Source organism: Lutra lutra, chromosome X (assembly GCF_902655055.1).
Source record: "Lutra lutra chromosome X, mLutLut1.2, whole genome shotgun sequence".
NCBI classification, from domain to species: Eukaryota; Metazoa; Chordata; class Mammalia; order Carnivora; family Mustelidae; genus Lutra; species Lutra lutra.
Genome location: NC_062296.1, coordinates 33,610,329 through 33,626,791, shown reverse-complemented (window position 1 = coordinate 33,626,791; position 16,463 = coordinate 33,610,329). Strand labels below are relative to the sequence as shown.

The window sequence follows — 16,463 nt, the reverse complement described above, 5'->3', positions numbered from 1 at the left end:
ATGAATGAACGGCATATTTAGAGGTTCCAGAGCTCCAGGGCTCAGCTGGACAGTGAAAGGCAGAATATTCCAGAGACTGCTGGCCTCCCCTCCACCTCTCCCCACTGAGGAAGATTCCATATACACTCTGAGAAGGTAATAAGCCCACTTTGTCTTAAGATGAATCCTTTTGGAAGAAGATCACAAAGTACTCTAAGCTTGTCTGCAACATGGCAACCAGCTTTTCTCACTATTCCATGAGTCCAGAGAAAAAGATGAGGGCCTTAAGAAATAGCAAGAAAGGTTTATCAAGGGGTGCCTGTGTGGCTCAGTCAGTTAAGTGTCTGCTGTTAGCTCAGGTCATGTTCCCAGGGTCCTGGGATTGAGCCCTGCATCTGAACAGGAAGCCTGCTTCTCTCTCTCCCTCTGCCCCTCCCCCTGCTTGTGCTCTCTTCCTTGCTCTCTCAAATAAATAAATAAAAATGTTTTTTTAAAAAAAGAAAGGTTTAAATAGGATAACAGTGATAACTTTCTGACAGTGAGAGAGGGTTTAAAAACTAAAAGAATGACCAATTAAGGCTAGAAATTCCCTTCAGTGGAATGCTTAAAATTAGAAGGCATTCTTATCTGTCTCATAGTCTTAAAGGAAATGAAACTGGTCACTCAAAGACTTTTCTAGGCTCTGGAATTTATCCATTGACAATGGAACAACACTCCTATTTGTTTAGGGCTTCCTTTGTTTGCTTGTTTGTACCACAGATAAACTGAAATCCTGAGAGATGAGGAGGTATGAGCCAGAATATGGAACCCAGAGTATGCACAGTGGGTTAAGGACAAAATTGGAAATGAAATCTAAGCCTTTTCCTGCTTCTAGTATATATATCCTTTGAGGGAAGAGTTACTAAAAAGTGAGCTTTTCCACACAAACTAGGAAGAAAAGAACATAAGTTCATAAAAGAACAGCAGTTCTGCTTTCCAACCTCCACATTCAGAACCCTGGGACTGGCATGAACTCTGATTGCTCAAGCAGGTATTCCTGCTGGCCAAGTGTCTGTCTCAACATGGCAAGGGGAACCTTCTACTTTCCTCAGCCCTCTCTTGTTCCTCAGACCTTAACATGTTGAGGAGCTCAGGTCAGGAATTACCTCCTCCAGGAAGCCTTTCTCACCAGCCCCAAGGTCCCACCTCCAGTTTAAGTTACATATTCCTTCTTTTTGTTCCCACAGCACCCTGTGCTTAATCCTGTGATTAAAATATCCTGAGATATATATGCTTCACAACTGACTGAGGTCTGCTTCCCTTACTAATGTGTGTGTTCTTGGAAGGGAGGAACACTTGGCACCTGGTATGTAGTAGGTGTCCAATAAATGCATCTCTTTCAGAGTATGTTATGTGTACCTGACAGAGAGCTTCCTTTGCCCATGCTACCCAAGGGGGAAGCCTTCTGAAGGTATCTTCATAGCAGGGATGGGAGATCATCCTAGACACCAGATACAGGCATAGAATCTTAGAGAGAGAAAGGCCTCTGGAGTTTACCTACTCTAATTTGTCCCCATTACAGATGTGGATATTGAGACCAGAGAGGGAAAGAGATTTACCTATGGTCACATTGCCAGTTACTGACAACAGTTTTTCCCACTAATCAGAGTGATCATCAACCCTTACAAGCTCTGCTCTTCTGGAGATGGGTATCCAGAAATGACCACTTTTTGACAACAATATCTCTAGCAAGCCCTAGGAATCTTATAGGTGTTCCATCCAGAGAGACAACACAACACAACACAATGACTTCAGAGAACAATATCGTATTCTATACTTGAAAGTCATTAAAAGAATAGATCTTTAATGTTCTCACCACACACACACAAAAAAACATAATGATGTGAGGTGATGGATGTGTCATCTAACCTTATTATGGTCATCATTTCACAATATATATGTGTATCCAATCATCCCATTGTACACCTTAAACTTACAGGGTGTTGTATGTCAATTATATTTTAATAAGATGGAAAAAAAGAGAGAACGGGTTCTGTAGTCAGTCTAGATTTAAGTTCAAATTCCAACTCTGCCACCTAGAGTCTGTATGTGACTTTTGGCAAGTCACTTAATCTCTCTATGCCTCATTTATCTTGACTTTAAAATGAGAATATAGTACTCCCTCTTATAGGGCTGTTTCAAGAAATAATACTTAGAAAGTGCTTAGCATATAGAAAGTGCTTAGCATATAGAAAGTGTTCGACAAAAAAATTATTTTCATTAAACAGCAGCCTCTCCCTAAGACTCCTCTCTCACTTTCCACCTATTTTCTCCATGCTAATTTCTTCCTCACCTCTTTGTCCTCATAAAAAATACAGCTGAAAAGTCAAATGCTCAACAAGGCTCGATTCAAAAGCTTCCTGGCTGGAGTTGTTATCTTGCAATTTTTTGCAGGCATCAAGCCAGAGACTAGAAATCTTGGCCAGGCATGTGTTCTGCCCCAGTGTGTGTGGCCCCAAGCTCTACCCAACGAGTCCTCCTACTCTTCCCATTCCTTATCCTCCTTCCTGCCTTTTAGATAGATGAGTGCAGTAGGTTGTACACACGCTTCATGGAGACGTTTGACATGTAACTGATAGCTGATTCCATCACATTTGCTCATAGCTGGAGAAAGATGTGTCCTGGGAGACATATTTTAAAAATGAACTCACAAGGTAACTTATCCTCAGTTATGTTTGTTTCCAAAAGTTCTCATCAATTTGGGATTCTGAAGATGAGCTTCAAATAGAAAGGCAGAAGTCATTTGCCAGTGCCAGGCCTTGCCATCTTCTGGAAGAGTGGGGCTTATTAAAAATTGTTGATTCTTGGGCCTCAGCCATAGATATTTGATTCAGTAACTGTAGCCTAGGAATATGCATTTCAAAAGCACCCTAGTGATGCTGATGCATCTGGTTCTGGTACCAACACTTAAGATAAACACCACTAAAAATATGAAGAACAGCAGCTCTGATGGCAGAGAAAACTAGTTTAAATACCAGCCCTGCCACATATGACCTGTAGCCCTGACTCCAACTTCTCGGGTGCTGTTGCTAACTCCTGGACTTATTACCTCTCCAACCACGTATGTCCCTTGGTTCAGCTAGGTACTTTCTTATTCTTATCTGCCTCTAGAAAGGGTATGTTATTATCCTTATTTCCCTACTATACAGTGACCAGTTGGGCTGCCATCTTGCTTCCCTTCCTCAAGTTTTCTTTCTACAAGAATCCCCTATTGCAAAATGTACCAAATGTCCTCCCCAAACATGGTTGCTATGGCTAGAATTCACTTCTCTGATCAAGCAGAGGACTGGAGTTAAACACTTTACTCTGTTTCGCCTTAAACCTTCAGACTCACCTTCTTGGATGAACTTGCAACCCTCCTTGAAGCTACTTCTCAGCTACAGTCAACCTTCTCCTGATAAACTCCTCCTAACTGCACATTCTCCATTAGGTAGATGGCAAATCTTTGTCTCTGGGCAGAGAAAGCCCTCTCCCTGGGTGCTATCGACCCCCTTCACTCCCCCCCCCCAGCCATTCATAAGTACAAATATTGAGTGTGCAATCATTTTGTTATACTCTCCACCAAATATCTGTCTAAATATGCTTATTAGGTAGTCTGAATTTACTACTTGAGCAGAAGTCTAGTATGGGTTAATTTGTTATTAATTTGCTCAATTTGTTGCTCTTAGAGCACTTCAACTCAAACACAGTAGAAAATTTTTAACTCTGCCCTCCAGCTATAATCTCAGCTTTTCCTGCCCAGGGAGCTCCCCACTCAGTCTCCCATTCATTGGACCCCATATTCTCTCGGAGTTACAAGACAATTTACTTCTGTGAGAGATATTTGAAGTAGATCAGGGAAGTCTTCACACAGAGGCTGCATTTGACATGAACTTTGAGAAATAGGCAGATGTTTACAGACAGAGATGGAAGAAAAGGGAATTCTAGAAAAAAGCAACACTATGAATGAAACTGAGCAGAGGCTCTCAAATTTTAGCGTGTACTGGAATCATGCTGGAGAATGATAAATAACAAATCAAAGACAGTAGTTACCTTTGCTGTAGGAACAACGGACTGTGATCAGGATATGAAGGCGACTATAACTGTATTGGTAATATTCCATTTCTTAAGCTGAGTGGTACATACCTCTGAACTATTTTATACTATATTTTAAAAAATAAATCAGTCTGAAAGGCTGTGTAAAATACAAAGTGGAAGGCATCAGTTCTGATTCAGTAGGCTTAGAATGTCACTAACAAGCACCCAGGTAATTCTTACACAGGTGTTTCATGGACCACTCTGAAAAACATTGTGATAGCATTTCATCTTCAAGGGGGAAAGGAAAAATCAATACTACCAGTGCATAAAGCTCAGGGCCAAGATTCAGGTCAGATTCAAGCCCTGACCCATATTCTCTGCTCTGTTCCAATTTGCTACACAAATATTTGCTACTTAATTCTTTAAATACTATTTTCCCCAAACAGAAAGCCACTTTTATCCTTGTTTAGCATGGTAAGGATAAATGAAATGATGCCAGTGAAACTTTGAAGGATTGTCCTGGAAATGCACGGTTTCCAAAGAAGATAGTTCCCTTTAGGTAGAAAAATAGTTCCCTTTCCTTGATTCAGGTCCTCAGTGATCTGTCTCCAGTGGCAATTTTCATTGAGCTTGAAGCATATAGCATTAGGACTGTGCATGGAAAAAAAAAACACTGGTGCCTATCTGGATATGTTGAATTCTATCTCCTTAAAGAAAAAAAAATGTCCAGGGTGATGGTTCTCACTTAAGTTGAAGAAAGGGAACACAGCGTACACATCAGAGTCACTGGGGAGATTTTTCAAAACACCGGACTTCCACCTGTTCCTATGTATATCAGAATGGGAAAGAGGATGGGAGAGATGGGGGGTCCACATTTTTTAAGCACTTCAGGTGATCCTGATACATTCCATGCTCTAGAAAGTTTCCTGGCCTCCCTCAAGTAACTCAATCCAAGATCTTACACTTTTTCCTGCCAAGAAGTTCCTTATATTTACTTCTCAACTATTTCTTCTTTGTTTAGCTCTTACCGAAGATAGAGAACAATTCACAAGCATCTTGCATATGTATACACAGGGGAATGTGAATAATGACCTTGTTCTCAGGGACTAGGGGCCAGCTGGTTGGAAACCTCAGCATCCCCAGGGTTGAAATAATCTCCTGGCCAGATGTTTCCTTCACCGGTTGGAGCAGGGCATGAAGGTCCCAGTGGAAGGCTCTCTGGACCCTAGGCTTGGCCAGCTGGATCAGCTGCAGGTGGAGCAAATGGGACCCAAGGGCCCCATCAGGTCACCTTGCTAAGTCTGACTCAGGCCAGCAGCTCTTTATTTCTTCCTGTCTCTCTCACTTCCCACCGTTCATCTCTATAGGCAGCTGCCAAACTGGGGAACAAGAGTCAGGAGGGGGAGGAGGTTGTTCTTAATGGATACTCCATCTCTTCAGTGGTTTGGGGTCTGGCAGAGATAAACCAGACCTAAAACAAATTGGCTCCACCCACTAATGTATTTCAGTTAATGCACTAGCTGCCGAGAAGCTGCCAGGCCTGGAGCAACAAAAATCAATCCCCCTCAGCTGAACAACAAGCTTAAACTTAACCCCCACAGTTCCTTCTCTTGTGTCTTTTACCCATGGTGCTAAACATGCTGTTCAGGTTTAGCTTCCTGACACTGGCAGAGTGTATCTCTAAGAGGTCAGATCCAAGGTCTTTGAAGACCCTTGGGTTATGATCATGTGCCAAGGGGCTCCTAGAAAATATGATACATCCAAGCAGTCTTCACCATTTCCTCACATCTGATATAAACGTGACAGGCACCAGTTTCTATAAAGGTGGTAGGAATGACACTTATTTGGCTGGTGTTACAGATGGGGAAACTGTTAGAATTTAGCAACCTGCCCAATATCATTCACATATCCAGGGATAAACCTTGCACTACCATGCGTTGGGTTTTGACTCCTTCCATGACTACTGTCAAATGGCGTTTTATTCTTGAACTTTAAAATCCCTCCTCTAAGTGTAAATACTGTGGCCATGTTCCTAGGAGCATGAGTCAATGGGGAATCATTCTACAAGGGGAAACATATGAGATGAAAAGGGTGCTGATGTTTTTATTTCCTCTGTATGACACCTATCACTCAGCCAAAGTACCTCCTCACTCAGTCTATGAGTGTCTAAAGCTCCATGACCTACCCACATATCTCCTCAAGAATTTCCTTTGATTTTCCCGACCTAGGAAGTGGGACAAACTAAAATGTATCATATGGAGAATGGCAAGGGTTTCATAAATGTCTCAGTCAAGCCCAAGCAAGCTGGGAACAGAAGCCACTGTTAACAGTTGGAGTCTGATGGAAGCTGTTGCTACTGGCCTTCTGATTTCTACCAGTTAGTCCCTCCTCACTCTCTGCTGGCAACTCTTAGAAATTCAAATGAAGCTAAGTTGCCACTCTCAAATCAGAAAAGGGCTCAGGGTGATAGACTGCTAATGGCTACCAGACAGGGCTAGCCATAGATAGATATAGGCCAAATAAGCAGTCACTACAGTCTGTCTGGTACCTAGCATTTCACTTTTAGAGCTGTATTTCTTTGGTGAGGATCATACATCAAACTTGTTAGTAATTAGCACTTCTGTCTACATGTTTATCAGATCACTGTCCTCTGAGATAACTACCAGAGGTCAAGGCTTTTAGATACCAAGTATATTTAGAGTACACATTGTTATCCCTAGAAAGTGGACCTGGATAATATCATTAAATGGGCACTATTCAGGCAGAAGAAGGTGATGAAATGGAGGGCTAACAAACCAGATATCAACTTTGCTGCCAGTCAATTTTGCTACGAATAAAGTCTTGGTGTAGATGGCAGTTTAGGGAGTCCTAGGCTGGGTGTTTCAAAGGAGTTCCCATTCATAGCCTTTGGGTTGGGTAAAGGGGAGGGGCTGAGAGTGGATTTCTCCATAAAGAAACACTTCCCACCCCTACCCCCACTGCCAAGCTCCACAACCTACCCAACCCCCACAACAGTCTTACCTCCCACAAACTGTGCTGCTCCCATGCAACGTCCCATCATTCTGGAGATGAGCTCCTCCATGCAGCAGCCCAGGACAGCAGCCAGTGCCACGAGGAGCAGCAGAGCACAGCCGGCACCTGTCACCACCGTGCACATCTGCCAGGCCAGGCTTGGGATGGCACTGAAGCTGGCATAACGCCCACACTCTTCCACCATGATCAGACTGTGCCCCTCTCCCCGCACAGGGTAGTTGCACCTCCGGAATGTGCTGAATGACACTGGCTTCCCCAGCTGGGATCCAAAGAGCCAGTAAGGCAGGAAGTAACTGGTAGAACTGGCCACAGCAGTAACAAGGGACAGGAAGGCCCAGAGGGTCCCCACCAGTGTCAGGCTGCTCCTCATGGTCCCAGGTTTCTCTGCAGGGATGGGGAGATGAGTTGGGTCATAGCACCAAATGCAGAAAGTTAGCATGTAGGCTCCATTGGCCTATTTTTCATCTGGCTAGCCAGTCCTAGGGCTTGTTTATGGACAACTTGGTCTTTGCCTTTGGATAAGATCATTCTTTCGAGGCCCATATAGGTCCTTCTGGGATTCTGCTTTCCAGCACTTTTCCCATCTTCCCTTCCTCCCACCTGATTCAGAGTTCTAGGGTCTCTAGGCTGCAATAGAAGAACCATAGAAGTGAATTAGTGACTCTTCGGCCAACTCAAATGCAGCCTAATTAGTCAGCTTTCAACTAACTCTTGACTTCTATCTAGCATGAAATGAGTGGTAGGAGCTGAAACTGGAATGAAACCAAGGCAGCCCAGAGAATCGTCAGCTTCCAGTGGAATGGACTTGCTGTCCTGGGAACCTGGAAGAAGATGATATCTCAAAGGGGTCAGAAACCAAGTTGTTTTCAGAGAATAAAGGAAGAAGGAAGGAAGAAGAAGGAAGACAACTTACGGGGCTGCCCCTCCTACAAGACAGAAGAGAGAAGGAAAGCTCACTATGGAGTTACAGGATGTGTCCATGGGACCTATGTAGGGTATCCAGTAGTGCATCATATGAACTGTACACAGGGTTGTAATGTTTAGAATAAAACAAGGGGTGTCTGTCTCACACCCCATGGTTGTCACTGAGTGAGCACTGTTCAGTCACTTTTTCCCCAAAAACAATATGGGATGCAACTTTCCAAGCAGTGAGGGTTGTTTAACTCTAGATGGGCTACTAAGAAAACCTGCCTCATCCTTTACTCAGTATAGTCAGGAAAGCTTCTCCTCTCTCTGAAATGGATCAAGTACCCCCTGCCTGGCAGTAGGAACATACATATGTAACTGTAAGGACCTTTCAAGGTGCCTTCTGGAACAAGTAATCTCAGATTCAAGATGCTGAGTTTTTTCAGATCTAATCTCAGCCCAGCTCACAAATGGCTTTCACAGACCCCTCTGTTGAAAATCAACCACTTCCCTCCCAACTCCATTAATCTGCCATTGCTTCTGGCCTCAATTAGGGCAGAGACCACACTGTAGCTTGATGACAGCACCATGAATGTCTCCAGCAGGCAGATGGTGGAGTATATTTCAGAAACTTTTCCATGATTCATCACCGTTGCTTAAAGCTACAGGTGGTGGGAGAAAGGTTCAGCAGTGGGGACACAAGATAAGGGGAATACAGGCACTAGGTGTATGGGGCTACCATACTGCCAGTTTAGGACGTTGTCAGGAACAAGCAGCAGTTATACTCAGGGTCTTGGGGACTATGCCCAGCTGTGGACATTTTCACAAACACCATTAAACAACACCTGGCACAGAGTAGACATTCCAACTCGTGTTTGTCTAATGAAACCCATTTCATAGAAGCAGCCAGTTTCCAGGCTGGCAAGGACTGTAATGAATCACCTAATTCAACCTTCTTGTTTTACATATGGGGCACATGGCCCAGTAAAGGGGGAAATCATTTCCCCCAAGTCATAGAATAAGTCAGCAAGCAGCAAAACCGGAATAAGAAATCCGATCTGCAGATTCCTGGGCGAGTACTTACCTACTACATAGTACTAACACCCCTCCCCCAACACTTTGCAGACTGGAATCCAAAGAGGAAGTGATTTACCCAAGGGTAAAGGGCTAGTGAGGTACACTGGCCAGATTGGAGCCCAGTTATTTGATTCTTAGCATAATGTTCTGTTTTCAGTCTACCACAATTCCCCTCCTGAAACATATGTATTGTGTGCTATGTGTTTTGTGCAGGAAGAGAGAAGGGATCATAAATTGCAGGTGCTTACTTTGGAATGCCAGGGCCTGGGAAGAAAGTGCCCTGAGCTGGGCCCCTGGGAATGAGGTTTTGTACCCAAGGCAGGTACAAAAGACCCTCTCTGTTTGGTAAAAAATAAAATAAAATAAAAAGTCACCTCCAATTTACAAATGAGCAACAGTGAGGATCAGAAAGCTAAGTGACTTGCCCGAGGTTGCACAGTAATTTACTGGAACAGCCATTACTTCCCACTTCTCATTCACCCACCACCTTTCCCCCATGTTCTCCTTTATCACCCCAATAGTATTACAGTTAAAAGCCTCTGTGGTTTCCCAGCCAGAACTTGAAAAAAAATGTTTAAGAATGGGGAAAGAATTAGAAATGCAAACTGGGAAGGTAGGAGGAAGACCGCTTTCTCTAAGCAGTGTGTAAACCAGTAGAATAAGAGCATTAGCTCTTTCAAGCTCAGCAACTCTAGTCAGAACCAACCCCATATGTTGCCCATAAACGTCCTCACTTTGAGATCAAAATTCTCGGTATGACAACCAGTAGAAGGGCAGATAATTTAAGGTGGAGAAAGAAACTGTATCATCGAGTGGTACCTAGGCTATACTAGAAATAAAAGGTGGGGGTCTGACATTAGATTATCATCATCTGGGGGCACCTGGGTGGCTCAGCCGCCTAAGTGTCTGACTCTTGATTTTGGCTCAGGTCATGATCTCAGGATTGTGAGATCAAACCCTGTACCCAGCTCCATGCTCAGTGCAGAGTCTGCTGGAGGTTCTCTCTCTCTCCCCACCCCCGCCCTTCCCCCACTCATGTGTGCACATGCGCACACGCAGGTTCTTTCTCTCACAAATAAATAAATAAAATCTTTATTTTGAGAGAGAGGACAGTGTGCAGGCATGGCGAGGAGGGGGTGACCATATCTCTTCAGAGATAATGGTCGTCATTCTAACACAGAAGAAAAGGGAGAGAGAGAATCTCAAGCAGACTACACACTGAGTGTGGAGCTGGATGCAGAGCTTGATCCCACGACATGGAGATCACGACCTGAGCTGAAACCAGAAGTTAGATGCTTAACCAACTGAGTCATCCAGATGCTCCAATAAATAAAATCTTTTATTATTTTTTTAAATTGTTTAAAAAAAGATTATCATAATCTGTAACAAATAAGGATGTTTTAAAAAAACTACAATACTACCAACCACTGTCACTATAATTTTATTTTTAAAATGGAATTTTGAAGCCAAGTTGTAGGAAGGCAGAATCACAAAATCCAGTTTAAATTACATATGCTAAGCTTTAGAGAAACTCATCAGCTTTCAGAATTTAAATACTTTTAATTTCAGGAAAGACCTATTGTCCTTATTTCACTGAGGACTAGGACAACCAATCATGCCAGTTCTCCTGGAACTGAGGGATTTCCTGGGATGTGGGACTTACAGTGACAAAACTAGGAAAGTTAGTCACCCTCTTTAGGACTAAAGGTGTGGTGAGTCAGCACTGTCCGTGGACAACAAGCTGAGAATCACTGCCACAGATAATTCTCTAATGTTCTCTTCCCAGGACTCAAACAATATGAAGTTAAAAGTGACCATGGCATTAAACAATGGAGAGATGAAGCCTATGTATTCTGAATGTAAACCTCTCTGAATCATAGATGTTACCTCATGCAGTCAAGGAAGAGAACTCAGAGATCCAATTGCTCAATGTTTTCTGAGCATAGAATAAACCCCAACCCAGCTTCACCTGTGGCTGTTCAGGGAGGCATTGGGCCATGTGGAGTCTATGCAAGCACACTGCTACATGTTCACATGTGCCAGACAAGGAGGTACATTCAGGAAAACACTTTTAGTTCCTGTGTGGCTTGCAGTGGATGTCCACCCATGACACTCTTCCAAAGCAATCCAAGTTCAATCCCAGGAACTAGCCAAGTCTCTTTGCACTCACATAAATAAAAATCATGCACAGTGTTATACTTCATTCTATCTTTATTCTTCCTGTATATGTCATGTATGCAATGGCTGTGTTTCCCTGTCCTGGAATTCTAACCACACAGCTACACTGGAGTTCAGAAAACAAGAACTCAACCCTGGTGCTCCTGCTAATTTGTCCAGTAACAAGACATTGATAGGATTCTTATTGACCCTCTCTCTTTAGGTGTCACTTGGTCCCTCATCCCTTCGTTTCTTCATCTCCTAAATGGGTCATGTGCCTGTTTCTGATAGTAGTTGTATAAAATGCAGTGAGTGTGGCCAGAAATTTGTAACAACCAGGGTGGAAGCATGAAGTGTGTTCTGTATTTACTGTCCATACTGAAGGCTAATGCTCACTAATCTTTAGAGAGATGATCGTCATTCTAATGCAGACTCATGGGTAGGAATCACTTCAACCTTTTGAGGCAGGAAAACCACCTAAGCCATACATGTCAAATGGTTATCTATATTGCTTTTAAAGAACTCCAGAGAAGGGAACTCTGATTTTTCTCAGTATGTTAACAACTCTCACTGTCAATAAATAATTCATTTTGTCTCATTTGAAACCTTCTGTGCTGTAACATAAGGTTAATTTCTTTGGTTGCATCCTCAGAGAGAATGGAGAAGAGCTTGGCTGGTCTTCCAGATGAGAGCCCTTAATCAACTCAGATATCTGGGAGCTTACCTTTAGCCCTCTTCCCCCTAAAATGAGCATTCTACCTCTCTCTGTGGTGTCTCATTGTCATGTCTTTAATTATTTGTTTTCACCTTTTCACTCTCATGTGTATGTACTCATACATAGGCACTTACTATCAAATGAAACTGAAAAAACTGTTGTTATTATTTTCTGGATGGTGGAAAAGTCCTTCCTTTATCTCATTTTCTCCCCAGTCCTCACAGACAAAGACTCAAACACTTTTGTCCCTATTTGAGCTTGTCATACAACTTTTGAGTTAAGGAAAGCACTACCTTACCAAAGGTAACAGGGTCCAGGCAAAGCACCCAGTGAGTTAATGACCAGAATATGAAGTGGTCAGAAAGGGCGTTTCTGATTTGCAGCTGCTAAGGAAAACATGGTTGCAAGACTATTGGTTTCAGACTGGTCTGTGAGGAGTGGCTTTGTTGGCACTGGTGTTGGCAAAGGAATATGAACAGGCCTTTCTCCTCATGCCCCCCAGATGGTGTGCATTGCCTACCTGCCAACCCTGTTACAAACACATCATATGCAGTGTTGAGACTTTTGTATGAAATGAGCAAGATACACAGGCATATTCTTCTAGTGGTAAATAGGGCTACACTCTAGAGACATGTCTTTGCCCAACATAATTCTTTGTATCGAGTTGGATATATAAGCACCCTGAACCTGAACATTCTAGATCTTTCTACTTCAGACACAGCTCCAAGCATTTATCTCCTTATTTCCTGCCACCTGAGTCCTTCAGGAATTATTCCTCCTCTGTATATCTCTGCAATGGGAGTGACTCCAAGTCCTCCTATGCCTGAAAGCATCACATGATGCAGTTACTACAAGGGCTTTATTTCCCATTTGTGTAATTGATATATCAAAAAAATGCACACATTTAGCACATACATCTCCATGAATTTGGATATATGTTAATATTTGTAACACCATCACCACAATCAAGTTAATAAAACATATTCATAACCTTCAAAAATTCCTTGTATTGGTTTGTGTGTGTGTCTTTGTAAAGAATACAAGGTGAGATCTATCCTCTTCATTTATCTCAAAGTGCACAACACTGTACTGTTAACTTTAGGCACAAAGATATATGGAAGATCTCTAGAATTTACTCATCTAGCATCTGAAACTTTACACACATGGAGCAACAAGTCCCTATTCGCCCCTCCCACCAGTCCCTGGCACCACTGTTCTACTCTGCTTTTAATGTCTCCCTTTTGACCTAAGCCTTGTCTTTCAAATTCCTCAGCTGTCATGCTTGCTGATCTCTTTCTAAACCTTCTCTCTTCTTCTCTCCTCTTTTATTCTGGAAATAAAAAGATTAGCAAAACTAGCTATTTGGTTTATTTATTTATTTGCATCTGAGATGTTCACAAACAGGTAAGGCAGTTGAAGGCAGGAAATTAGAGAGTACATGGAGACAGAAAACCAACTTAATCACTGAAAACCTAGAAGGTTATTACTGAATAATCAATTTGGCCATGCAGAGAGAGAATCCTACAAAGATCCTCCATGTCAGGTCCTGGGCTATTCCCTTTCTCTAGAGTTGGAGGTTGAAAGGGTGGGAAATGGAATGATTTCCCTAAATTTCATATGAACACCTCCCTTTCCTGCAAAAAAGTTGTGCTTACTGAGCTCCCCATTTGTCTTCTGCTTTGATGAGGTGCCAATTAGAACTCTCCGTCCCAGTTCTTGGGGCACCTGGGTGGCTCAGTGGGTTAAGCCGCTGCCTTCAGCTCAGGTCATGATCTCAGGGTCCTGGGATCGAGTTCCGCATCGGGCTCTCTGCTCAGCAGGGAGCCTGCTTCCCTCTCTCTCTCTCTCTCTCTCTCTGCCTGCCTCTCTGTCTACTTGTGATCTCTCTCTGTCAAATAAACAAATAAAATCTTTAAAAAAAAAAAAGAACTCTTCGTCCCAGTTCTTATTCTGACTAGACAGATGCCACTACCATCAGCGATCAGTTGGTCAGCTCGGAGTCCCATTCACCAGTTAGAAACCATTCCTACCAGCCTGCTCTGGCAAGACACTGTTAAGCCTTATCAACAGTGGGCTAACTCATACTGTATCTCTCTACACCCTTAGTTTCATGGTCCCATCCTTGCTGCTGTTGCCCAGTAGACCCTCTACCTATTGCCTTAATAGGGAATAGAATGCCACCACAGCTGACCACTTCCATTCAGTGAACCTGGACGGTATAGGAGGAAGGAGGGCTAGATGCTTCACCAACCACTTTGGCAGACATGAGAAGCAGTGTGGTATATTAAGAGCATTTCTCAAAATGATGGCCCCAACCCCTCTGCAATAGAAGCACCCTCCGTGCTTGTTTAAAATGCACACTATGACTCTCCTTCTCAGAGTCACTGAATCACAATTCATGAGATTTGCATTTTTAAAAAATTTCTCAATTGACTGGAAACTGATGATTGAGAAATATCATTTTAGTGGAAAAGGGTCCAGGTTTTGGATTCAGATCTGAGATCGGGTCCTGAGGTCTTCCCCTTACAGGTTACATGAACTTGAGAGGATCACTTAAAACCTCACGGTTTCAGTTTTATCTATAAAATGGAGATGATTAAACATAGTTCAAGTGAAATGACATCTGTGGTACACCTAACACTAGGCTGGGTGCTCATTATTCTTCCCTCTACTGGAAAAGATTCCATTCCACCATAAGTAATAGAGAAGACTTGAAGTCTCCCAAGAAGCCGAACATCACCACAAAATGGAGCCATTGGGCCCAATGTTCTTTTCGAGAATGGATTTATAGTCAAACTATTTCAGGTTTTTCTGTAAATCATCATGCTTGGCACATAGTAGGAACTCATAAATATTTACAGAGTGAATACAATCTTTTGTTTCCAGCCCGACTGAATGACTTCAACATCTGCATTTCAGTTTAACCCCATCACCCCATTTTGGTCCCGTAATCCCAATTTAGGCAATTCTAAGAGACCAACCCAGCACACCAGCAAACCGGATCCTCTCTTTTTTCTATAGATGTCCCAAGCAAAATCCTTCCCTCTGTTCCCAGAGACATGCACTTCCTCTCCTCAAGTTACCAACTCTCCTGGGAAAATCAGCTGACAGTTAACCCTTAGGTCCTCAAACCCTGTCAATAGGAAATAGGAATCCAGCCCAGATTCCTCATACCCTCTATGCAAACAACAGGCCTTGAGGGAGTAAAAATGCACAAGGCCCTCTTTGGGAAGAAAACAGCTTCTCTGAGCTATGAGATGAAAGTACAGGAAGCCTGAGAAAGGAAAGGGAGAAGAGGGGCTGAGCGCGGGGAGAGCAAAAGCAGTTTCTTAGCCAGCTGTTTCCATTGCATTTGGCCCAAGTTGCAAATTTACCTTCTGACCACGAAAGCTGATTGACTTGTTCCCTCTCTTCAGACTCAGATCTGAGAAACAACTTCTCCTTACAGCTTGTCAGAAGGGGATGGGAATCCCAGCTGCTCTTTGCAGTGATGCCTGAAAACCTTGCTTTACCTTTGGGAGAGAGGGGCGGAGTCCAACCTAATGGGAATTAACTCCAAACACGCTGGAGGCTTGAAATCCAGCCTCAGACATGCAGACACTTGAGTAGCTTGGCTGGCACAGAGTTCCCCACCTCCATCCTCACAGCTGCCAAATCAGCTGTGTGTGTGTGTGTGTGTGTGTGTGTGTGTGTGTGTACGCACACGCACGCTCCCATGTTACAACTGCATATCTGTCTCACTTCCTCATCTGCTGCTCACGTGTCTGCGGAGGAATAGAGGTTCTCCCTAACTTTCCTTAAAAGCCCTAAATAATCTCCACCATATACATTAGGCAGCACACCTAAGTGACTGGAAATGACAGAAAACATGCCTGAATGAACTAAGACAGAATAGCCTTTTTTCTCCAACTGATTTCCATTGTCTGATGCTCCAACCGTGCTATCAATGGCTCCAAGATGTAATGACTTTACATTTAAGAAACTTGAAATCACACATTGAAAAAGCTTAATAATGCCTCTTTGAAAATAACAGCACTACCAAAAGTCAGTGTCTAACTTACCCCAAAGCACCAAAAACTGCTTTTGTGCTTAGAGAGATAACTGAGAAGTCTGGAGATTAATGGAGTTTGGCCAGATGCTTTGCTCCAACCTGATGTCATCTCTCCCACCTGTGAATGTCCCTGGCACTCCATATTTATTTTGAGCAACTTATCACCTTCTACCTTGTGTTAGTTTTTCACATATGTCTCATTTCCCCTCCAGGATGCCTTGTGAATAGGGAACTTTGCTAAACAAAATGAGATGGAAGGAGGAATGGTAACCAGTCTAACTTAATAGAGCCTACTAGACTGGTCCAAAGTATCTTTACTTCTATGTCCTATTTGCCCACCTAGAATGCTATAAAGGTTATCAGACCTATTTTCTGGCATTTTGTGGCAACAATTTAAAGGAGGAGAATAAATGAACTAGCAGTTTGACAGATTTATTGTATCCCAATTATTTAACGAAGTTGAAAGTTTTTCCTGCCTGCTGTGGCTAC

At 43.0% G+C, this 16,463-nt stretch overlaps 1 protein-coding gene across 1 annotated transcript in view; it reads right to left on the bottom strand.

Annotated features, from left to right (window-relative positions):
* LHFPL1 (LHFPL tetraspan subfamily member 1) overlaps nucleotides 1–15,402 on the bottom strand; it is a 46,211-nt gene extending 30,809 nt beyond the window's left edge. The window contains exons 1-2 of the mRNA XM_047716074.1: nucleotides 15,298–15,402; nucleotides 7,057–7,452 (exon numbers count right to left, since the gene is read on the bottom strand). Coding sequence (XP_047572030.1) covers nucleotides 7,057–7,438 — 382 coding nt within the window. The 5' untranslated portion in view covers nucleotides 7,439–7,452; nucleotides 15,298–15,402. The remainder of the gene's footprint in view (nucleotides 1–7,056; nucleotides 7,453–15,297) is intronic.
* Between the last annotated feature and the right edge of the window lie 1,061 nt (nucleotides 15,403–16,463).